We start from the raw sequence: 21,868 nt of genomic DNA on the forward strand, positions 1-21,868 counted from the left end.
TGTACACAGCCGCCTCCAGATTACCACCGGCGGCCGATCCTGGGCCTGGTCCCCAAGCCAAGTTTAACATGAGTTCCACCCAGACCTAGATCTCATGACCCAGTTTTTCTGGCCCCTTTCAGGTGGAAATGAGGGGGCTGGCATTTCCATATTAAACCTATTTTAAAAGATAAAACTGCTGAGAAGAGACTGTCTTTACATAGAGCCATTATTCTGGGGCCTCTCCACCTCTGCTTTTTATCCTAAACCAGGGGTCAGCTACCTTGTTTCTGCAAAGAGCCAGCTAGTAAACATTTTCAGCTTTGCAAGCCATGTGGCATCTGTCACAACTACTCAACCTCGTCATCACAGCACGAACGCAGCTGTATGTCTTGCAGAGACCAATGAGCGTGCTGTGTTCCAGTAAAACTGTATTTACGAAAGCGAGCCGTGGGCTGGATTGAGCCATAGTTTGCTGACCCCGGCCCTAGTAACCGGGAGAAGTCCCCACCACCTTCCTCTCCTCAGTTTCATAACCTGGCTGTTTCTTGCCATCACCGTAGACCTAGAAATTTGTTACGCAGCTTGGGAGACTCTTCCTTCAGCTCTGCCAAGAACCCATCAGCACAGGTGACACACCGTAAGACAAAAAGAATGTATTAGCTCCCTTCACATACAGCAGAGGTAAAACACACACGCACACCACTCACACTCACTCTTATAGAAGAATGACTTTGGGCCCTGTGGGAAGAATATTTCTAAAGGGAAAACTCATCAGTCATGGCAGAAAGTGTGAGCCAGAATCTTGATTCATATAGAACAGAGATTGTGCTGGAAAACAGCGCGGGACACTTGTAGGAAATGAATCACTTATGGAGCCTAAGGAGGAGGTTTGCAGGGTTTCTCGGGAGACGCCCCACCCTGCCCCTCCCAGAGGAGGGGCTCCCACTGCACCAGGGCCTCCAAGTCCCAAGGAAGGAGAGCAGGATGTGGGCCAGGGAGCTTGCCAGGCTGGGTGGAGCGTGTGTTTTTGTAGGTTTTATTTGCCTGTTTTCAGAAGGACTGAGGCAGCTCTCAGAAATTAAACTGTGAAATAAGACCATGGGAAGAAAACAAAAATGAAGGTCCAAAGAGTGTTTGAGGTCCCTGGGGTGCATGAACTGTGCCAACTGGCCCCCAAGCTTCCTGATGGCAGAGGCCAGAAAGGTAGATGAGCCTTGGGTAATGGCTGCCCTCAGAGGGGGGAGCTGGAGCTCAGGAAGACTGGGGGCCAGCAGTCACTCACTGTGGACTCCTTAGGCCTACGGTTCTCCCCCACCCCCTTATCTGCTGGAGCAGGTGATGCCAGAGGTTGAAAATGAGGGCCAAGCCCTGGGTCACCCTGGCCTCCTCCAGACCCACAGGGATTTCCCCCAAATCAAAGCCCTGATCAGCCTCCAGCACAGACTGGGCAGGAGGTCACTCAGCCCACACCCTCCGAGTCCCCGGGTGTGAGAACCCCAAGCAGGGGCCCCGCAGTCTGGTCTCCGGCCGGCCATCTTTGCTTTGACAGAGCCCACGCCCTGCACCTGGCCAGCCTGCCGTCGGTGGGGTCAGAGAAGCAGGGTGGGGTCCACCGAGTGAGTGATCCTGGAGCTGCACAGAGAGGAAGCCCCCCAATAATCACCACCTGAGCTGCTCTGGGCTCTGGTGATGCCTTTGGTCCAGGTCCCCCATGGCCAGAGTCCCCTGTGTGTACGTGGAAGGGGGCAGCCAAGGCACAACCCCAAACTGCTGCTTTCACTGCTTCACACACGTCTCGGGGGAGCTGACCTCAGTTCCACTCCAGACACACTTGGGCACATCCTCCCCGCAGCAGCTGGGCCAGCTGCCCCAGTGCCGGCTCTGCAGTGAGGTCTCCGAGACTGTTCCCGCATCGTGGTGCCAAGAGGACCAGAGAGCACTCGGCTCCAGGCTCCTCCCCACCTCCCCCCACACTCCCGCTCTGGGCTCATTGGGGGCTGCTCTGCCCAGGTCCGGGAGGGAGTCCCTCCTGCCCTGATGAGCGAAGGGGCTCCGGGCAGACACGGCACCACAGCAGGCGGCAGGTGGGGAGTGGGCTCTCCTCTCGGCCTCTGCCCTCCCCTGCTCACAGGTGCCTCAGAGTTCGGGACCTCTGACCCTCCCGGAGGCAGAGGTGGAAGCTGAGCTCTGTAAGAAACGGTGTCTACCCCGGGCGCTGCCAGCAGCCGGCCCCACCTGGACCCTGGTGCTGCAGGCAAGTCACCCTGAATGTCCCCTTGTCCAGTCTGCTGAGAGCTCTAAGAACAGTTAATCAAGTCAACAGCACAAATGCCACCTCTGAGGCAGCCCTCCGGACAGGAGAGCCCTGGGGCCAGAGGTGTGTCCCTGGGCAGCAAGAGTGACCACGTGGGGCGGCTGGTGCCGAGGGACCCGCGCCCACGCCATCTTCCTGTTGTGGAGTCGGTGCCTGCATGCACCACTTCAGCACCAGCTTCCTTTGAACCGTGTGGAAAGGAGAGATAAACGGGCCCTCCGGGCCGGTGGCCAAGATAAGGGTACTCTGGTCACTCCCCCTGAGCTGCTCGTGGGGCTGGGCGCCAGGGCCTCTGCCTGTGGGAAAGGCAGGGCCAGGCCTCGCTTGGCGGACAGGGGAGGAAGAGGGGGTGAGCCCAGGGCTCGTGCTGCAGGAGGAGAGGGCCAGAGTGCCCGGTCCTCTCTGTGTGGGGAGGTGGGTGGAACAGGTGCAGAGTCAGGGCCTAGAAACAAAATGCGGAATCTCAAGGCCAGGGCCGCAGCCCCCTGTGCACTGGGAGGGTGGAGGTGTGCCGAGCCCTGCTTGGTTTGTAGACAGCTGCCCTCCTGTTCACGGGGCGTTCTCTCTGTGTGCCAGTCTGTCTCCAAATTTCCCCTTTTTGCAAGGACACGATTATGTTGTGATTGTGCCCAACCTTAATGACCTCATTTCAACTTGGTAAAGGCCCTGTCTCCGGAGAAGGTCACACTCTGATGTAATGGGGTTAGGACTTAAGCATATGAATCTGGGGGACACAGTGCAACCCGTAACACTGCCGTTCTTTTGTTTGTTTGTTTGTTTCTTAAATCTCCAAACCTGGCAGATCATTTGTGTGTGTGTGTGTGTGTGTGTGTGTGTGTGTGTGTGTGTGTTAACATATACACGACGTAAAATTTACCACCTTAACCATCTTTTAGTGTATAGTTCAGTGGGTTAAGTACCTTCACGTTGTTGTACAGCCGTCACCACCATCCATCTCCAGAACTTTTTCACCTTCCCAAACAGAAATTCTGTCCTTATTAAATAGTCACTCCCCACCCCCCTTCCCCCAGCCCCCCGGCACCACCATTCCACTTTGTGGCTCTGTGAATTTACCTGACCTGGGTACCTCACAGGTCGTGGACTGATTGTCATGGACTGATGTCCCCCTGAAGTTCATCTGTTGAAGCCCTAACCCCCAATGGTAGCTACACTCACTGTGTCCACGAACATGCAACCAGACAGGGCCGGATGAGGACTCAGCCAGAGCCCATCCATCTGCGCACCAGGAAGAGAGCTCGCCCTAGAACCAACCCAGCTGGCGCCCCATCTCACACTTCAGCTCCCAGAACTGGGAGAAAATAAGTTTTTGTTGTTTAAGCCACTCAGTCTGTGGGATCTTGTTATGGCAGCCTGAGCAAACCGATGTCTCCAGACCAGTGGACCCTGTAGCATCTGTCCTTTGTGACTGGCTTATTTCACTTACATAGTGTCCTCAAGGCTCATCCGTGCCCGTCACGTAGAGCAGAACTTCCTTCCTTTCTAAGACTGAGTGATGTTCCATTATGTCGCTGGACCGCATTTGGCTCATCCATTCCTCTGCCAGTGGACACGTGGGTTGACCCCACCTTTCAGCCATTGCGAATGATGCTGCTGTGAACACGGTGTACACGTACCTCCTTTCTGGACCCTCCCCAGGCTTCCTGCAGGAGGGGCAGTGCCGAGGTGGAAGTGGGGAAGGTGGGTCCTCCTGCCGGTGGCTGGGCCCTGGGCTGGGCTCCGTGTGGTGTCCCCCAGGTAGGGAGCCCTTCCCTCCTGCCATCTTTTCTTTCCTACCCTCCGTGTTTCCTCTTTGGAGTGGGAATGGGCTGGGGGAGGAGGGCATAGCCATGCAGTGACCGTGACCTGGCTCCTGGCCGGGCACCTGGGCCAGCAAGGAGGGACCATGCTGATGGCTTCCCCTCCACTCCTAGACCACGGTCCTGTGCCTGGCGCTGCCCTCTTGCAGGTGCCATCCTGCTGCCTTCACCACTGCGCTCCTCCCACCTCCTTCCCTGAGGTCTGTTCCTCCCTTCCGTCCAAGCCCCTCGGTCTGGCCCTGTCTGTTGTGTGTCCATGTCTTGCTGTCTGATCCCACTGAAGCTGGGCCCTCTACCGGTTCACCTGGAGTGACCGTCACAGAAGCCTGCGGCCAGTCCCTCCTCCAGCGCCACACCCAGACATCCTGCCAGTGTCGCTAGCCCCCGGGCCCCACTCTTGCTGCAGACCTTCGAGGCCCCTGATTCCTCCTAAATGAAGCCCGAGTCCTCGGCCCACAGCTCACAGCTTCCCCAGGAGGACTGCTGCCGCCTCTCCTCTAGTTCCCGCACGTCACCTTCCCAGCCTCCCGCATGCGGGACCCTGGAGGCCCCGACCCCCTCCAGCGTCTCTGCTGGCTGAAGGCCCAGTCCTTCTGTCTCATACGGACCTCACCTCCGTAAAGCCCTTCTGGATCCCTCGGGTCGGCCGTCTCTTCCAGGCCATGGGCTATGTCTGTGTCAGTGTCCTGTGGCTGCCATAACAAATTATCACACACTGTGGCTTAAACAACAAGTGTGTGTGCTCTCCGGTCCTGGAGGCAGAAGTAAGTCCAACTTACTTGGTGAAGTAAGCTTCACTTTACTAAGTGAAGCTGGGGCCGGGTCGTGTACAGCTCTGGTGGCCCCGCGGACTCCTTGGCTTGTGGCCACATCATTCCAGCCTCTGCCCCCATCCTCACACGGCCTCCTCTTCTGTCCTTCCTGCCTCGCGTTCTGGGGGAACTAGCGTCTGCCCCCTCACTCCATGGTCACTTCCTCGGGGAGACGGTCTCTGCTGCCCGCCTGAGGGTCCAGCTGCCCCTCATCGGTGGCCTTGCCATGATGCATGTGTCACGTGACTCCTGGGGGCAGGGGCTGGGTCTGTGGTGCCCGCCATTGCATGCCTGGCACCGTGCCCAGCATGAGTCAGGGGTGCCCTACGTCTTGGTTGAGTATCGGGTGCTCAGTACATACATTAGTTTGATTGTCTGAGGCCAAACTGCCGCCGTGGTCACAGAGTCAGGCTGTGCAGAGTAACAGTCACATCATCTTGGCCTGAGGGCTGCAGCTCCCCGCAGCTGGTGCTGCAGCCTCCGCCCGCCCCTCCCAGCAGCAGCTGGCTCCGGCCCAGGCCCAGAGCATAAGTGATCTTTCCCTTCCCGAGGATCTGGGAGCAAAAGGCTCAGGTGGGTCCTTGGAGACAGAAGAGAGTCCTTTGCTAATGTTCTAGATGCTGATTGGGGAGGGTCCTCGTCTGCCCACACTGGGGGCACGCGGGCTTTAGTGCTGAAAGTCCTGGGCAGAGTTGACCTTCAGGCAATTCAAGCTCCACCCAGCTGGAACCCAAACCCTGGGTGGGAGGGGCCGTGGGAGCTGTCGGCCCATCACCCCAAGAGCTCAGCCTGGGCACCTGGGGCTGCCTGGAGAGGAGCTCAGGCCCCTCCCGACTGCATTTTCCGGCCTGTTGTGGGGACTTAACCAGCCTCAGGGCCTTCTGTGTGGCACGCGCTAGTCTGAATTGTGAGCTCCCCCTGCCCGGGCAGCTGGGACTTGCCACACTGGCCTGGTGATGTCATTGTTGGGGTGGCAGCATGAAGGCTGAGAGGTCCTGGTTCCTGGGGTGCCCTCTCTGCCCCTCCTTCTCCCACAGAACCACGGGCTCTGACGGCAGGCTCTCGCCAGGATGCAGCGGCTGACTGGATGGGGGATGTCTCGATGGAAAGGATTTTGACCCACGTGGTGTAGTTGCAGGAAGGGACAGCTGCCAGCCTGACGGTGGAGAAGAAAACAGAAGAACCACCCAGATATCTCAGAAAGCGCGGCAGCCTCTCACTGCCCGTGGGTGGCCTGGGGTTACAGTGCCAGGCCGTACTGACCTCTGTCCGGAACGATGCTCCGGGTCTTCAGGAAATGGCTGGATTATGTTCTGAGGTCCCTGTTTAAGCGAGAAAATCAGGTCCGTTTTGTTCTGTTTTATATTGTTGAGATGAAATTATACAACAGAAAACTAAACATTTTCAAGTGAACCACTCACTGGCACTTAGTTTATTCACAATGTTGTGCGACCACTGCCTCTATCTAGTTCGCAAACATTTTCTTTTTTTTTTAAATATTTATTTATTTATTTTTTGGCTGCGCCAGGTCTTAGTTGCGGCATGCGGACTCTTAGTTGCGGCATGCAGGATCTAGTTCCCCAACCAGGGATCAAACCTGGGCCCCCTGCATTGGGAGTGCAGAGTCTTACCCACTGGACCAGCAGGGAAGTCCCCCCAAACCTTTTCACCATCCCAAAAGGAAGCCCCGTACTCGTTAGGTACCTGCCTTCTGTCTCTCTGGATGTGCCTCTTCTGGCCATTTCATATAAATGGGATCAGGCAGTAAGTGGGGGTCTCTGGGGGCTGCCTTCTTGGCATAATGTTTGGGAGATTCATCCATGCTGTAGCCTGTGTAAATACTTCCTTCCTTTCTAAGGCTGAGTAATATTCCCTTGTATGGATAGACCACTTTGGTATATCGATGTACTTATCCATTCATCAGTTATTTTTGTTTTATTTTATTGGAGTATAGTTGACTTACAATGTTGTGTTAGCTTCAGGTGTATAGCAAAATGATTCAGTTGTACGTGTACATACATTCTTTTTTAAATTATTTTCTCATATAGATTATCACAGAATATTGAGTAGAGTTCCCTGTGATATACAGTAGGTCCTTGTCGGTTATCTGTCTTACATATAGTGGTGTGTGTGTTCACCCTTAGGCTTCTGATTTATCCCTCCCGATCCATTCGTCAGTTGAGGGATAGTTGCATTGTTTTAACCTTTTGACTGTTTTGAAATATTGCAAAAGAGAGTGCTCTTTGAACATTCTGGTACAAGTTTTGGTTTGAATACCTGTTTTCATCTCTTTGAGTTACATACCTCAGGAGGGTAATTGCTGAGTCATACGGTTATCAGTTCGGCTTTTTAAAAATGTCTTCACTTTGAAATGTGTTTGGAAGGTGACCGAACTGGGCAGGTCACACGGCGGACCTGGGTGTAGGTTTTCTCTCGGAAACTCAGTTTTCCTGTCTGAAAAATGGGCATCTGGAAGTTCCTGCCCCCTAAGGGGATGGGGGGGGATTCAAGATGATGTGGGTGGGTGGCCAGCCCTGTGCCTGGCCCAGAGGCTGTGCCGGGCAAAGGTCAGCAGGTATTTGGCAAAAATACCCACTTGCTACATCAAAGATTTGAGGGGTTTTCACTGTTTGGGGAACTTACTTCCCTGTAGCACCACAGACATCCTCTGACTGTACCCAAGTTCTGCTACAAATAAAGGAGCCAGCCTTGGACACGGAGCCCCAGGACCAGTGGCCCGTCCCACAGATGGAATCTGCTCTCAGCACACAGGGCAGCAGGAGGAGGAGGGCTCAAAGCTCAGGATGAGTGTGGGGTCCAGAGTCAGCTGTGTCTCGTGGAGCCTGTGGGCCCTTTGGTGAGACCTGGACGTCCCTCCCCGCCCAGTTTTCTGAGCCTCTCCCAGAGGGGCGATGCCTACCTGGCAGGACCCCCCGCAAGGATGTGAGCTGCTATCTGTGAAAGTACCCAACACTGCACCACCAGCACCACTGTGCTGCTGCCCTGGGACCGGGAAGGGGTGTGGGACCGGGAGAGGAGGGCAGGAGCCGGGAAGGGGGCTTCTGCAGACACCATGCGATGTGGTGAGGGCTCCAGGGCTGCCTCACGCTGCAGCTGACCGAGACGCAGGAAGGAAGCCAGTATTTGATCTGCTTTTAACTCTGTAAATAAATACAGCCCAGCCCTCTGCTGGCAGTGTCAACGGGGATGGAGACCACCCGCTGCCAGGGTCTTCCTGTCACCCCGCCCGAGTTCCCGGTGCCCCTTTTCCTGTTCTGTCTTCTATTTTTTTCTTTGGCCGCGCCACGCAGCTTGTAGGATCTTAGTTCCCAGATCGAACCCGTGCCCCCTGCAGTGGAAGCACGGAGTCTTAAGCGCTGGACCGACAGGGAAGTCGCCTGTTGTGTCCTCTTGACCCCATGTGTATTTATCAGCGAGCCACTCCCTGCTCCCCAGACCTCTCTCCTCCGTCCCTTGTCTGTTTTGGGCAGGGAGGGCTGAGAGCTGTAACCTTTGCTCCTCCTGAGGGCCTGCTCCAGACTCATGGGGTGGGGAGGGCACGTTGACCTGAGGGGTGGGACGGGGCTGGGATCTCGCAGCAGCAAGGTAGCCGAGGTGGGAACTGGGGACCCTCCAGGCACCTCCGGTCCGGGAGGACCCCCCTGCTTGGCTGCCCCCAGGAGGTGAGCAGCCAGAGGTCCGGGCACACGTTTCATGGGAGTCCTGCAGCGGGGGTCCCGCAGGGCCCAGCAGAGGCCTCGGAGGGGGTCTTGCTCCCTGAGGTGCAAAAGCAGAAATGAGGAGGGGCGTGTCGAGGCTCCTGGGGGCCCTGTGAGGGGCTGAGGGACTGAGGCTGGTCCGGGGGCAGGTGGCGCTTTCCGGGCTGGTGTGGCGTGGCTCTGCCAGGGCAGGGAGGACAGCGTCGGGGGGCTGCAGGCACGGATCTGCGATGGGCCAGGTCCTCCTCTGACCTCAGGAGCCCGGCTGGCAGGGATCTCATCCATCCTGGCTGGGGAGAATGCAGGTGGACAGGGAAGAGGCCTGGGAAGGGGTGTGTGAACTCAGAGGAGAAGGGTGGTTCGGACCCGGCGTGGCGTGCGGCTCTGCCAGGTTGACGGGTGGGCAGCGTGATGGCAGGGGCTGCCCTTGAGGCTGCATTTACAGAGAAAGCCCAGGCTTCCCTATCGTCTTTATTGCTCAACCGTACACAGGTGGGAGGGTGTCCTGGAGCCTACGGCCATCACCCAGACCTCTCTCAGGGAGCACACCCTTGGAAGTTTCAGTTCTATGCTTATTTTGTGCTTATTTTAGGTGTGATTGCCGAGGGGCTGCTAGAGATTAAGGGAAGCTGCCCTCGTTTGCTCCCCCGGTACTGGCACCTCACCATTGCCACTGGCGGGAGGGGCTTAGGAACGTGTCATGTACGTAACATAAAGTGGACCACTTTAATCATTATGTGTGCCGTTCAGCGGCATTAAGTACGCTCACGTTGTTGTGCAGCCATCCCCACCGTCCGTCTCCAGGACTCTTTTCATCTTCCTGAACCAAACTCTGTCCCCATTAAAAAGTAACTCCATTCTCTTCTACCCCCAGCCCCTGGTAACCACCATTCCACGTTCTGTGTCTATGAATTTGACTGTTTAGGGACCTCATATAAGTGCAGTCATAGAGTAAATTTGTCTTTCTGTGACCGGCCCATTTCACTTAACATGGCATCCTCAGGGTTCATCCACGTTGCAAGCAAGCAGATATCGGAATGTCCTTCCTTTCTAAGGACGAGTGCTATTCCATTGTGTGGATATATGGATAGACCACATTTTGTTTATCTGTCACCCATCGATGGCTCTTGTGAACAGTGCTGCTGTGAACTGGGGTGTGCAAATATCTGTTCGTGTCCCTGCTTTCAATTCCTTTGAGTACATACCCAGAAGTGGGATTGCTAGATCATTTAGGAATTCTATGTTTAATTTTTTGAAGGATTTTTTTAAACCAGTGTTGTCCTTGAGGTGTAAGAAGGGGATGGGACCTGGGCACCGACTGGGACCCCCCCCCACCCCCGGCCGAACCGACCCTTTTCCTTCTGCTTTTTTGGAGGCGGGGTGGGGGCTGCCTTTTTTCCTTGCATTGGAGGATGGATTTTAGATTTGCAGAGTGCTTGGCTGGAGGCTGCTGAGCCAACTTGCCTGGAGAGGAGGTTTCAGATTTCACTGTGCAAACCTTTTTCCACACTAAGCGGGGAGCTGTGACTCAGCCTCGCTGCCCCCTCCCCTCCCTCCCCTCCCCCTCCCTCCCCTCCCCCTCCCTCCCCTCCCCTCCCCCTCCCTCCCCTCCCCTCCCCTCCCTCCCCTCCCCCTCCCTCCCCTGCCCTCCCCCTCCCTCCCCTCCCCTCCCCTCCCTCCCACCTCCCTCCCCTCCCCCTCCCTCCCCCTCCCTCCCCTCCCCTCCCCCCTCCCTCCCTTTCCCCCTTCCCCTCTGGCTCTGAGTTGGGTTGAGCCTCCTTCATCTCACTGAGCCTCTAGAAGCCATGGGATCCCAGGCCCATGCCCGCTTCTTTCCTGTGTTTGGCTTCAGCCTTGGGTAGAGCTTTGCAGGAAGTGCCTGGCCTCAGCGGCCACCATGTCACCAGGTGGCCAGGCCCAGAGAGGTTTTCCCGCTGGGTGTTGCTGGCAGAGGAGGGGAGAGCAAGGCCTCTCTCTCACTTTGCTCTGGTTCTGGGGAGACAGTGGCTTTCCAAATCCCCAAAGAATGCACCTTGTGCTCAAGAGGAGGGGGACCCCTGTGGTGTGGGGACCTCAGGTATGAAAACCCTCCCACAGGGTGAGAGGAAGGCAGGTCCCTGTGTGCTGGTTAGAAGCGGGAAGAGGCAACCTGAGGGCTTTCTTCCTGCCCATCGCACTTGCATCGGAGCAGTCTTGGGGGGTCAGTGAAATGAGGGGTGCTGAGTCCAGATGAGCTGGACAGTAGACTGAGCCCTCAGGTGGGATGCAGGAGGGGTGGCCAGCCATCCAGAACTCAGGCTTAAAAGCATCAGTTCCTCAGACGTCGGTTTGGGGAGGTGTGTGCAGAGGGAAGATGGCTGGGTTTTTAGTTGCCAGGGAGCCTCCTCACTATGCCATGGCATCTGGCTGCGAATCTGGCCCCTCAGTCTCACCTGGTGGGGGTGAAGCATCCACGTCGGAGCCTATGGTCCCCCTGGACACGGGCCAGCAGACCCTCACGGGGTGGGGGGGATGACTTGGTTTTGCACCAGGTTGTAGCCGGGATATCGTGGAACCAGCACGTGGTTTCACAAACATGAATTCTTGCAGTTTTGGGGGTGAGCCTTGGGGCCCTGAGCCTGACCCTGAAGTTCTTACTGGAGACTCAGTGTTGATTTGACCTTGGTCATGAGCTCAGCGCGGTCACGGGCCTGGAAATCAGGTGGCGTGCTCAGTGTTCTACCAGGCGATAAAGAATATGTTGACTTTTTAAGATTGTTATTTTTTATTTTATTTATTTATTTTTTATTTTATTTTATTTATTTATTTTTTTGCGGTACATGGGCCTCTCACTGTTGTGGCCTCTCCCATTGCGGAGCGCAGGCTCAGCAGCCATGGCTCACGGGCCCAGCCGCTCCGCGGCATGTGGGATCTTCTCGGACCGGGGCACGATCCCGTGTCCCCTGCATCGGCAGACGGACTCTCAACCACTGTGCCACCAGGGAAGCCCAAGATTGTTATTTTTTAAAAAACAGTTCAAAGGTTCTTAGGATATGTGGACGCTGGTAATTCTGAGCTAATGGAAAAGCCGGGCCCAGAGGAGGAGTTGGGGGCAGAGGATGGGACCTGTTGAAGGAGGTGGGGAGGGCATGGCCGGCCGCCCTAAAGAGTGACAGTGATGTTTTAGAGCTGAGGGGGCCTCTATCCATTGTCGAGTTCACGGGCCCAATTTTAAGTCAGCAAAACTGAGACATGGACGGCTTAAGTGAACCGCACCATCTCAGGTGTGCAGCCCCCTGGACAAGACCAGAGCCTCTCGCTTCTGAGACATTCCTACCACGGCTTAGAGCTGCCCACCTGCCCCACCTGGAGGGTGAGTCCCAGGTTGCAGGGCCAGAGCAGAGAGCCCCGTGGCCCAGGGGGACCATTCAGGTTTGCGGGGAGTGAGGCTTTGGCAACTGAAGCCTTCCGCCCGTGCCCAGCTGCTGTCGGAAGCAGCTCCCGTGGTTGGCACGTTTCGAGTAGGGGTTGCTGCAATTTAGGAAAAGAAGGCCTCGTGTTTATTTTATTTAAACAAGCAAACAAACCTGTGATTCCCAGAAGGAAGTGGAAGCTGGAGTCAGACCTGTTTTGGAGGGTGGGGTATGGAACTAGGATTTTGCATTAACAGGGTTTTGTGGTTTTTAATACAGTTGACCCCTCCCCAGCTGTCCTTGGGGATCCTGAGTGAAAGCTAGTTAAGTGCCTTTGCAAATTCTCAGGAGGAGGAGGCAGAACTTGACCATGGCCTCGGACTATCCTGCAAGGACAATACAAAACCCAAAGTCCAGGGGGTCTGTGGGTGATAACACAACGATCTTGGTAACTAAAGCCCCTATGATGGTCCGTGGATTAAGGGTCCATGGGATTAAGAGGTACCAGGGTGCCTCTGTGCGGCTCTTGGGGTCCTCCTGCTACACTCACCCCAGAACTAGCCTCTGCTGGGACCCTCCTGTGGACACACACACAGGCAGAACCCAGCCTGGCCTTTGCGGCTGGCACCTGAGTGCAGACACCAAGGACACGGGCGGATCGGCATGGCAACCAGCACAGTGCCAGGCCGGGTGGGGGTAGTGCAGGATCTCTGCCCTGGCTGTCTGCTGGGGTCCGATGGGAATCCTTTACAGCCACCAGGGCCCAGGCCACCCCGGGCATCTGACTCGGTCTGTTTTCAAAACTCCCCAGGCGATGCTGCCCTGTAGCCAGGGCTAAGGACACCTGTTAGAAGGCATGTGACCAGCTGGGACTGGAGGTGGAGGAATGGGGTGAGGCAGAGGCGTGGGAGGGAGCTGGGACTTTGGCCGTGTGGGTGCCCGCAGCTCGGTGGCCGGTCTTAGCCTGCCATGAGCTCCTCCAGGCTGCCCACACGGAAGGAAGTGAGAACAGTCACATTTCAGGCTCTGGAAGCCCGAGAGTGGCCCTGTGCTGGGCCCTGTGCCCACCTGGCCTGGGCAGTGTTTGGTGGTGTCAGTTGTTGTAAACTGGTGACTGACCGCCCCGGAGGCCACCTGTGCTGTAGCCTTGGTCTGCTTGCAGGTGAGTCATGGTGACGTGACTTAACCCAGTTGGGATGACCTCTTGGAAATCCCGGGTGCCCTTTGGAAGGGGTCGAGAAGTGGCCCTCATGTGAGATTTGGAACAAGCTGGGCCATTGTGAGTTGATGTCCCAGTGAGGGGCTCCCCTGAATTAAAACAGTTCTGGGAACGGAGCTACCAAAGGGCCAAGGGCTTGGAAGCACGTGTGGGCTTTGTGGTTTGGCCTGGGATGGGGCTGACTGCCGTCAGGTGCCTGTAGGAAGGTGTTAGCTCTATAACTAGGTACCCCCAAATAGGGAGCCTGCTGTAGCATAAGCCACTCTCTGTGCTCACAGGGACACTCGGCTGGGAGAGGCCTGCATCCTGTTTCCTGGCCCTGCACCTAGGTCAGCAGGATCAGGTCGGATCCCACAAAGGGAAAAGAATGTCCCTGACGGCAAGACACTAGCGTTTGGGGTCCACCTTTCAGGGCCCCCTCCCGCTGCCCCACAGCTGTCGAAAGCCCAGCCTCGTGTCGCCTGACCAGGGGGCTGCTGCTTCGTCCCCTCCTCGCGCTGCCGTCTTTGGGTGCCGTCAGTTGTGAAGGTGAGGTCAGCCTACCTGAGGCCCCTGTTCCACGCCTGTAGGTGACTGGTGGGGCGTGGAGCCCCTCTCCTGGCTCTAACACAGGCTGCTTCTCTGCAACATAGATGCACCATTCGGGACGCCGCCGGGGTACGGCTGTGCCACGGACCGGGCCGAGGAGCAGCGCCGGCACCAGGACGGGCTGCCCTACATGGATGACTCACCCTCCTCCTCGCCCCACCTCGGCAGCAAGGGCAGGGGCAGCCGGGATGCACCGGAGTCCACCAAAGTGGTGAGTCCCGGGGTGGGAGGGCGGGTGCCAGCAGTAGCAAGTGGGTGATGGGACAGCCAACAGTCGGAAGTCAGTCACTAAAGCCCTTATTCCCCCATCTGGTGCGTGGGGACCGCCTGCCGGGAGCATGAGCTGGGGGGTCGTGGGGCTCTGTCGGTGGGGCATGGACGAGGCAGGCAACCGTGCTGAGGCCCAGAACTCGGCTGCCGTCTAAAGCAGCGGAAACTGGGGTGGTGGCCCCAGCAGGGTGCCGAGCAGGGTGGTGTCCACACCCAGAGCACTGGCCCCTTTTTGCCAGAGGAGATGCTGACGTGACTCATCCACTTTCCAGGGTCTTTCTCCTGAGGTCTCATTGTCATTAATGGTCCCGCCATCACCTCCACTCTACAGATGGAGAACTGAGGCCCCGAGGTCCATGGCGAGTGCAGGCCGGCGCATCCTGCAGGTGCCTGTCTCGTGGACACACGGCTGGGGTGGTGGCGGAGCTGGTGAGCCAGCCCAGCCTGGCTCAGGGTCCTCACGCTCTCAGCGGTCCCACGGCTCAAGCGGGCACTTCTGAGGTGCATTAGGGCCCAGCCAGGCACCCCTTTGACCTGTCGGGGTCTTTCCTTTTGGTCTGAGAGGGTGCTGTCCTTGGGGCACCTCTGTCTTTCTGGTCCCACTGTCCCTGAGGACACACACCTTCCCCCTTCTGCTTAGCTTGTTTCTGGGTAATCTCCACTCTGAGTTTAAAACTGAGAGAGAGGGACTTCCCTGGTGGTCCAGTGGTTAAGACTCTGTGCTTCCACTGCAGGGGGCACGGGTTTGATCCCCGGTCGGGAAACTAAGATCCTGCATGCCACATAGCGCAGCAAAAAAAAAAAAGAGAGAGAGAGTGAGAGGACTCTGCTTTTCCATGTGGCTGGAAGCATATCTTTTCACTGCAGTGGCCTCTCCGCTGGGCTGGCGCCTTAGCTACAAAACTACTTCTTTCTTTAGCTTTTGTGATTTCTGAAGACCACCGTGCTGGGCAGGCTTCTCGTCCTGAAACGGGAGTGGGAGGGGAGCCCATGTGTAATGCATACCTCCCTCGTGCAGCTTCTTACCAAACAGCCAGTTTCACCATTTTACAGACGAGGGGACTGAGGTTCAGAGAGGCAAAGTGACTTGCTTGAGACCATACAGCTACCAGATCTGAAGCCTTTCCAACCCCTCAGCTGACAGTCTTTCCCTCAACTGCCTTGCCTTTTTTTTTTTTTTGCGGTACGTGGGCCTCTCACCGCTGTGGCCTCTCCCGTTGTGGAGCACAGGCTCCGGATGCGCAGGCCCAGAGGCCACGGCTCACGGGCCCAGCCGCTCCGCGGCATGTGGGATCTTCCCGGAGCGGGGCACGAACCCGCGTCCCCTGCATCGGCAGGCGGACTCTCAACCGCTGCGCCACCAGGGAAGCCCTGCCTTGCCTTTTTTTGATGCACCCCCTTTCTTCCTGCGTTGTGGGTGTCAGTTGGTACAGACAAGCCTCCTTACGGCTGAGCCCTGAACTTGGACAGTCTTCCCTGTCCGTCTGTGGTCCCTGAGGGTTGTCTTCCCCCCGCACCACCTCGCTCTACTTCGGGCCCCTTGAGGAGGCTGCTCTGCCCTCCCTGTGCCCCAGGCCCTGTGCGGCTGGATGCCCACCTACCTCTCCCTGGGCTCCTGCCCTCAGACCCCTGCCACACTGACTTGGGGTTCTGCCCCCACCTTTTAGCCCCCAGTTGAGGGGCTTATCTGCTGTGGAGCCTGTCCAGATCCAGTTGCTCACCCGCTCCTGCCTCTCTCACATTACACACGAGGCTAGAGGCTGCACCTGCTTGCCAGGCCTGGGGGCTCCAGTCCCCAGCAGGCCACCTGGCTCAGAGAGGTGTCAGGAAGCACCTGAGTGAGATGGGGACTCGATCAGAGGAGGGCGGCACTGTTTTGTTCCAGAAGCCCCGTGGTTAGGGGCTTGGAGCCCCAGGGTGGGCACCCTTCACTCCCCTGGAGACAGGCACAGCCCTGACTTTCCGGGTCCCCCGTCAGCTCTGCAGTGAGACTTCCTTCTTTCATCTTTGATTATGGGTTTGAAGACGATGCAGCTGTCACTTTCTAGCACCCACAGAAAGCATGGTGATCTTGAGGTCAAAGGTGCCTCATCCCCATCAGCCAGGGGAGGGGTCCCTGCTCATCCCTGTCCGTCCCTACCTTCCCGGGCGGGGCTCACCCCCGGCTGCCGAGCTTGGGCCCTTTGAGTGGTGAGCTGTCAGGAGGACCTTCCTGGGGACTCCATGGCAACTTGGGGCCTCGGTGGCCTCCTGGGGTGCAGGTCAGCTCCGTGCATACCCGTCCCCAGGGGTGGGTAAGGGGTCAGCAGAGGCCAGGCTCCCCCCTCGCCTGGGGCACTGTGGAAAGGATGCAGGTGGCCATGTAGGGTGGATCCTGGTGACCGAGGCTGTCCCGGCGCTGAGCGTCAGTGACATTCTCCATCCCTGGTCGTTCTCAGAGATGCCTGCCAGTCTTGCCTGTGTTTCCCCTGGACCCATGACTATACAGTGCCAGCCAGCGAGTGTCAGGATAAAGATGAGGGTCTGGGCATCACCCCCGGCTGCTGTCCTGTGGGGAGGTGGTGTCCTTTGTTCTGCAGCTGTGCTGACCACCACATCCCAGCCGGGAGCAGCCAGCCCTCACGGCCCAGGTTCTGCGCCCCAATCACCCCAGGCCCCGGGTGGAGGTGGGCCTGGCAGCTGGCTGGCGGGTGGCAGTTCTGTTCCCCTGGGTCCCTCCCTCAGCTTCCCTACCTTGTTTTGCCACACCCAGTTCATTTTTTATTTTTTATTTGTTCTTTTAGCCTCAGGGTTGTGTTGCCTTGCCCTCTCCCTTCCCGGGCAGCAGTGAGAGGAGGCCTCCTTCCTTCCTTCTTCCACTCGCCCTTTTCCTCCAGCCTCCTCCCGCGGTCTCCCGTCTGGACTGGGTGCATTCACGCGCCCTTCCCCGCGCTGGCACGTGCCGAGGTGGGGTTGTAAACATCGCTGGTCCCCGCCCTGGCCTTTGCTCTCTTCTGCACTTCCCCTCCACCCTCTCTCCTCCGGGTGGGGTGGACCAGTGTCCAGGCCGAGCCGAGCCGTCCCTGTCTGCTGCCACTGGCCTGTTTGAGGCTCAGGAGAAGGTTGTAGTCTGAGGAGAGGTGCCCTCGCCCCCGCCCAGACGTTCCCTTGAGCTGGCTGCACCCTCTGGAACGGAGAGCTGGACGGGGCGCTGCCCTGCCTACGTGCCTTTTCCGCCCGGCTCTCCAGGCCGCGGCGGTGGGAGCAGCCCCACTGGCTGTGCTCACAGTAGTGGGGTTGTTCCTGGGCGCACGAGCCTTCACCCTGGACCCGCTGGGAGGCACGTGCAGGGTCCGCGCAGTGTCCGCTGGGAGCTTGCTTCCCCGAGGCGCCTCCGCTCGCGACGTGGCCTCTGTGATCTGAGGTGAGAGGAGATGATGGGATCCCTTCACCCTGCACATCTGTGCTGATAGTGGTGGCACTGGGGGCCCCGAGCAGCCTGCGTGGATGGTCCTAGACCCCAGGACCCGCTTGTCTCACGGACAGGGGTTCCCTGGAGGGGCCCTTGGAGCTTTGTAAAGATGCGGCCAAGCCAGGGCCCAGCCGGCGGGTCTGGATCCTCTCATTGGTTGGTTTATTCTGTGAGTCTCCGTGGAGCACCTGTGTGTCCCGGGCACTGTGCCCCAGAGGCTCCCACCCTTGGAGCCGCTGCCCAGCGTGGTCTGGACGTGGGGTCTGGTGTGGGACGTGGGTGTCCTTTCCCCGGAGTGGCGCTTAGCCAAAACTCTGCTGGCTGTCCCCGATGTGTGCACACGCAGCTGCCTCCCGTTCACCCACAGGCTGGGAAACCAATGGCGGAAAGCACAGGGCTGTTACGTCCCCTCCTCTGGACACAGGGCCCCAGACATCTCGCGCCTCCCTCAGACTGCAGTGAGGCCGGTCAGCACAGGCCGGGCAGAGGGAGGGCAGCCTCAGCCTGGTGGAGCACAGGCCATGGGCACGGCCAACCTGACACCAGATTGCCTTGTTGGTGGTCCAGGAGCAAGTGAGGGGTGTGGCCAGGAAGTCGATGAAAACAGCAGTTTCATTGCCTTTGGAATCATCATCTGTATGAGTTTCCTGGGCATCTGTAATAAAGTGCCACAGACCATGTGGCTTAAACAACAGAGGTTGATTTATCCCAGTTCTGGGGGCTGGAAGTCAGCAGGGTTGGTTTTTCCCGGGGCCTCTCTCCTTGGCCTAGAGATGCCCATCTTCTCCCTGTGTCCTCCCACTCTGTGTGTCTGTGTCCTAATCTCCTTCTCTTGTTCTTGTTTATATTGAGGCATTGACATATAACATACCCGTTGTAGGTGTACAACATAACGACTTGATATATATATATATATATATATATATAGTAAAATGATCGCTAACTGTAAGTCAACATCCATCACCACACGATTACAAATTTTCTTTCTTGTGATGAGAACTCTTAAGATCTGTTCTTTCAGCAACTTTCACGTATACGATACAGTATCATTAACTGTAGTCACCGTGCTGTTCATTACATCCCCAGGGCTTATTTATTTTCTAACTGGAAGTTTGTACCTTTTGATCGCCTAGTCTCTTCTTAGAAGGATACCAGTCATTTTGGACTAGGGCCCACCCTAATGACCTCATTTTAACTCGATTACTTCTCTAAAGACCCTTTCTCTGCACACAGTCACATTCTCGGGCACCAGGGACACATTGCCCCCGTAGCACCATCACAACTAGGGATGGAACGTGGTCTTCCAGCCATCTTGGACCCTCCCCCCTGCATCCAAGGACACGTCAGCTCTGTGCTTCTGAGGCAAAGGCAGCAGAGCATCACCCCACATATAGTAGGGGTGTTTAGTAGTAGGGAATGGGGGACCTTGCCGTAGCCCACATGTATGCGGGTCCAGAGTCTGGAAAGCAGGCTCAGAAGAGCAGGTTCAAGGGACAAAGGCCCTGAACCCAGGGGATGGGGTTTCCCTTGGGCAGGTGGCCACAGCCCCCAGCCCCACCACTGTGGCTGGGAGGGAGGCGGTGCTGCCCGGGCCTGATCGGTCCAAGGGTCTGGTGGCAGTGGCACAGAGGCCGGCGAGGCAGGTACCAGGAGAGGAGAGGGGAACTGTGGAAGGAGTCGGGGTGGCCGTGTGGGGAGCCCGACGCCCCCTGGGCTCAGCCTCTTCCAGGACAGCCAGTCCTCGGTCACGGGTAGAAGGTGTGGAGAGAGGCCTTGCCCGCCCTGCTCAGCTCCAAACTGCCCGTTTCCTGGTGTCAAGACCACGGGTGGCCTTTGGCTTAGCTGGATGACCATCCAGAATTTGCAGCGACCACAGTCGAGCTGACGTGCCGGGACCCCCATGCCTTCCTCATTTAATCCCACCTGGAACCTTCTCGGGAAGCTTGTCCTCAGGTCGACAAGCTGGCTTCCTCTCTGAGAGGGGCCGCCTCGAGCACCCTCCCCCAGGTCTGACTTTTGTCCGTTTCTCCTGCAGAGTGAGCTGGACTTGGAAAAGGGCTCAGAGATGAGGAAATGGGTCCTGTCTGGAATCCTGGCTAGCGAGGAGACTTACCTGAGCCACCTGGAGGCGCTGCTGCTGGTGAGGAGGGTGCAGGGGCTGAGCGGGCAGGATGGGCCCTGGAGAGCTCTGCTCACGCGTCCCATGTCCCAGGTCAGCCTGGGAGCAGCCCACCCTCCCAGGATCCTCGACACACCTGTGGGCAGGCAGGACATGCCACCTCTGTGGAGGTTGGGCCTCCCCAAGGGGCAGTGGATGCCAGTGAAAGACTCGGGTACCAAACCAAGCTGGCTTTCAATTTTTATTGTTAATGGAATTTAAAAAATAAAAGCACGTGTGTCACGTGACCACAATGTACTTGACAAGTGGCGAGCCCTGACACCTGTGCTGCCCCGCCAGTCACCTGTGCCCTCTTCCAGCCCATGAAACCTTTGAAGGCTGCTGCCACCACCTCTCAGCCGGTGCTGACGAGCCAGCAGATCGAGACCATCTTCTTCAAAGTGCCTGAGCTCTATGAGATCCACAAGGAGTTCTACGACGGGCTCCTCCCCCGCCTGCAGCAGTGGAGCCGCCAGCAGCGCGTGGGCGACCTCTTCCAGAAGCTGGTGAGTGACCCGGAGCAGAGACCCGGCAGCCTCCTGGGGGTGACGGGGTGACGGGCGGGGGCCAGGCCTCTCCCTGAGCCTGGTGCCACCTGCGGGCGAGGCTGCTGAGGGCATGATGGGGAGGGAGAGTCCTGGACACATCTTACTGCCTGGGATGCCGAAGGGGGGCTGTGGGGAGGGGGTGCCGCCACAGCACCACTGCTGGACCGCGTGAAAGCGAGGCTCCCCTCCCTCTGCTGGCCCCAGTGACATCTCTGGTCCTTTCTGGGTCTGCTCAGTTTTACTCAAGGTTCCCAGTCTCCAGACTGGTCCCCTCTGGACCACAAAGAAGCCGCTGCCCTGGGAACAGGACTCAGACTCTGGGCAGGGGTACTGGGGCAGGCAGAGCCTGGAGGGGCAAAGCACAGGTGGGGACAGCGGGGGTTTGTTGTACTTTATATCATTTTTGCAGTTCTATGAATTAAAGGCTCTTGAATTAATCAAGAATTTAAAAAAAAAAGTAGTTTGGGGAGGGAAGGCTGTTCAATGAAAGGGTCATACGAGAGGAGCCCTTGGGTCCCCAGGGGGTCCCTAGCTGAGGAAGTGGTGAGCACAGGCCTTCCGTGTGGCCCCAGCTCCCGCCGCAGCCATTTTGGGGACCTGGAGGCACGTTAAATGCTAGCGACTGTGACAGCAGCTCCCTGGATGCTTGCAGGAATCAGGACGTGCCCTGTGGACAGGCTGGAGGAAGGCAGGAGGGCTGGTTTGTACCTGGGGATGGCCATGCCGGGCTGTGAACCGAGGGACCGTGAGGCCCTCTGGTCCCCAGGTAGCGGGTTCAGCTCTGATCAGGGGGCTCCAGGGGGCCTGCGGGTGCCCTGTCTCAGCTGAGCTGAGGCAGCCCCACCAGGCAGGTCCCATCTCCACCCCGTGCAAGTGAGGAGGCCGAGGGGCAGGAGGTCACCTGCCCAGACGGTACCCCTGGTCTGTGTGCCTCCAGGAAGAGTGCTTTGCCCCTGCCTTCAGGGGCATAATACTGGAGGGTGGGTGGTGCTGGATGACAGAACAAGGGTTTCTGCAAGGGCTCAGTGGGCCCAAACTGGCTGGGAGTCCATTCGGCAGACGTAGCTCTGGATCCCTGGTTACAGGGAGGGAGAGGCGGCCGTGGGGGCAGGTCAGGGACCTTCTCTGGCCATTTGCTGACCTCGGGGCCCACGAGGAGCGAAGGATTCGGCTTTTAAAAAGTCAACGGGATTGGGAAAATCTAGTAATCAGATGAAACGGATTGGTGGACCCTTGGCACTAGCCCAGCCACCCCCGGAAGGGACCAGGCTCGGTGAACACTGAACTGAGACGTGGGTAATGAGGACGATGGAGAAAACTCTCAGACGGAGCTGCCGGAGCGATGTTTGTCTTCCAAAGCGTGAGGTTCATGTGTGAGGAGGCCCCCACCTCTGGGTCTAAAGGGGGAGCCAGTCTCTTTAGGTGGAGGCTGGTGGGGCATGTCTCTATATAAGGGGCAGCAAAGAGGCCACCTCCCAGCACCGCGAGCCCCCATCCTGGGATGCCCTCGAAGGCGGGTGCTGGGTAGGCCTGGGTGACCGGGATTCCACCTCTGAGGACCCCTAATCCTGATTAGAGGGTTGCCCGGGCCTCCTGTG

At 57.8% G+C, this 21,868-nt stretch overlaps 1 protein-coding gene across 2 annotated transcripts in view; it reads left to right on the top strand.

The window, feature by feature from the left end:
- BCR (BCR activator of RhoGEF and GTPase) overlaps nucleotides 1-21,868 on the top strand; it is a 99,835-nt gene that overhangs the window by 36,675 nt on the left and 41,292 nt on the right. For both annotated transcript variants that reach the window (XM_033837285.2, XM_033837286.2), the window contains exons 2-4: nucleotides 13,888-14,054; nucleotides 19,600-19,704; nucleotides 20,043-20,228. In XM_033837285.2, coding sequence (XP_033693176.1) covers nucleotides 13,888-14,054; nucleotides 19,600-19,704; nucleotides 20,043-20,228 — 458 coding nt within the window. The remainder of the gene's footprint in view (nucleotides 1-13,887; nucleotides 14,055-19,599; nucleotides 19,705-20,042; nucleotides 20,229-21,868) is intronic.

This window comes from Tursiops truncatus, chromosome 13, assembly GCF_011762595.2.
Source record: "Tursiops truncatus isolate mTurTru1 chromosome 13, mTurTru1.mat.Y, whole genome shotgun sequence".
NCBI classification, from domain to species: domain Eukaryota; kingdom Metazoa; phylum Chordata; class Mammalia; order Artiodactyla; family Delphinidae; genus Tursiops; species Tursiops truncatus.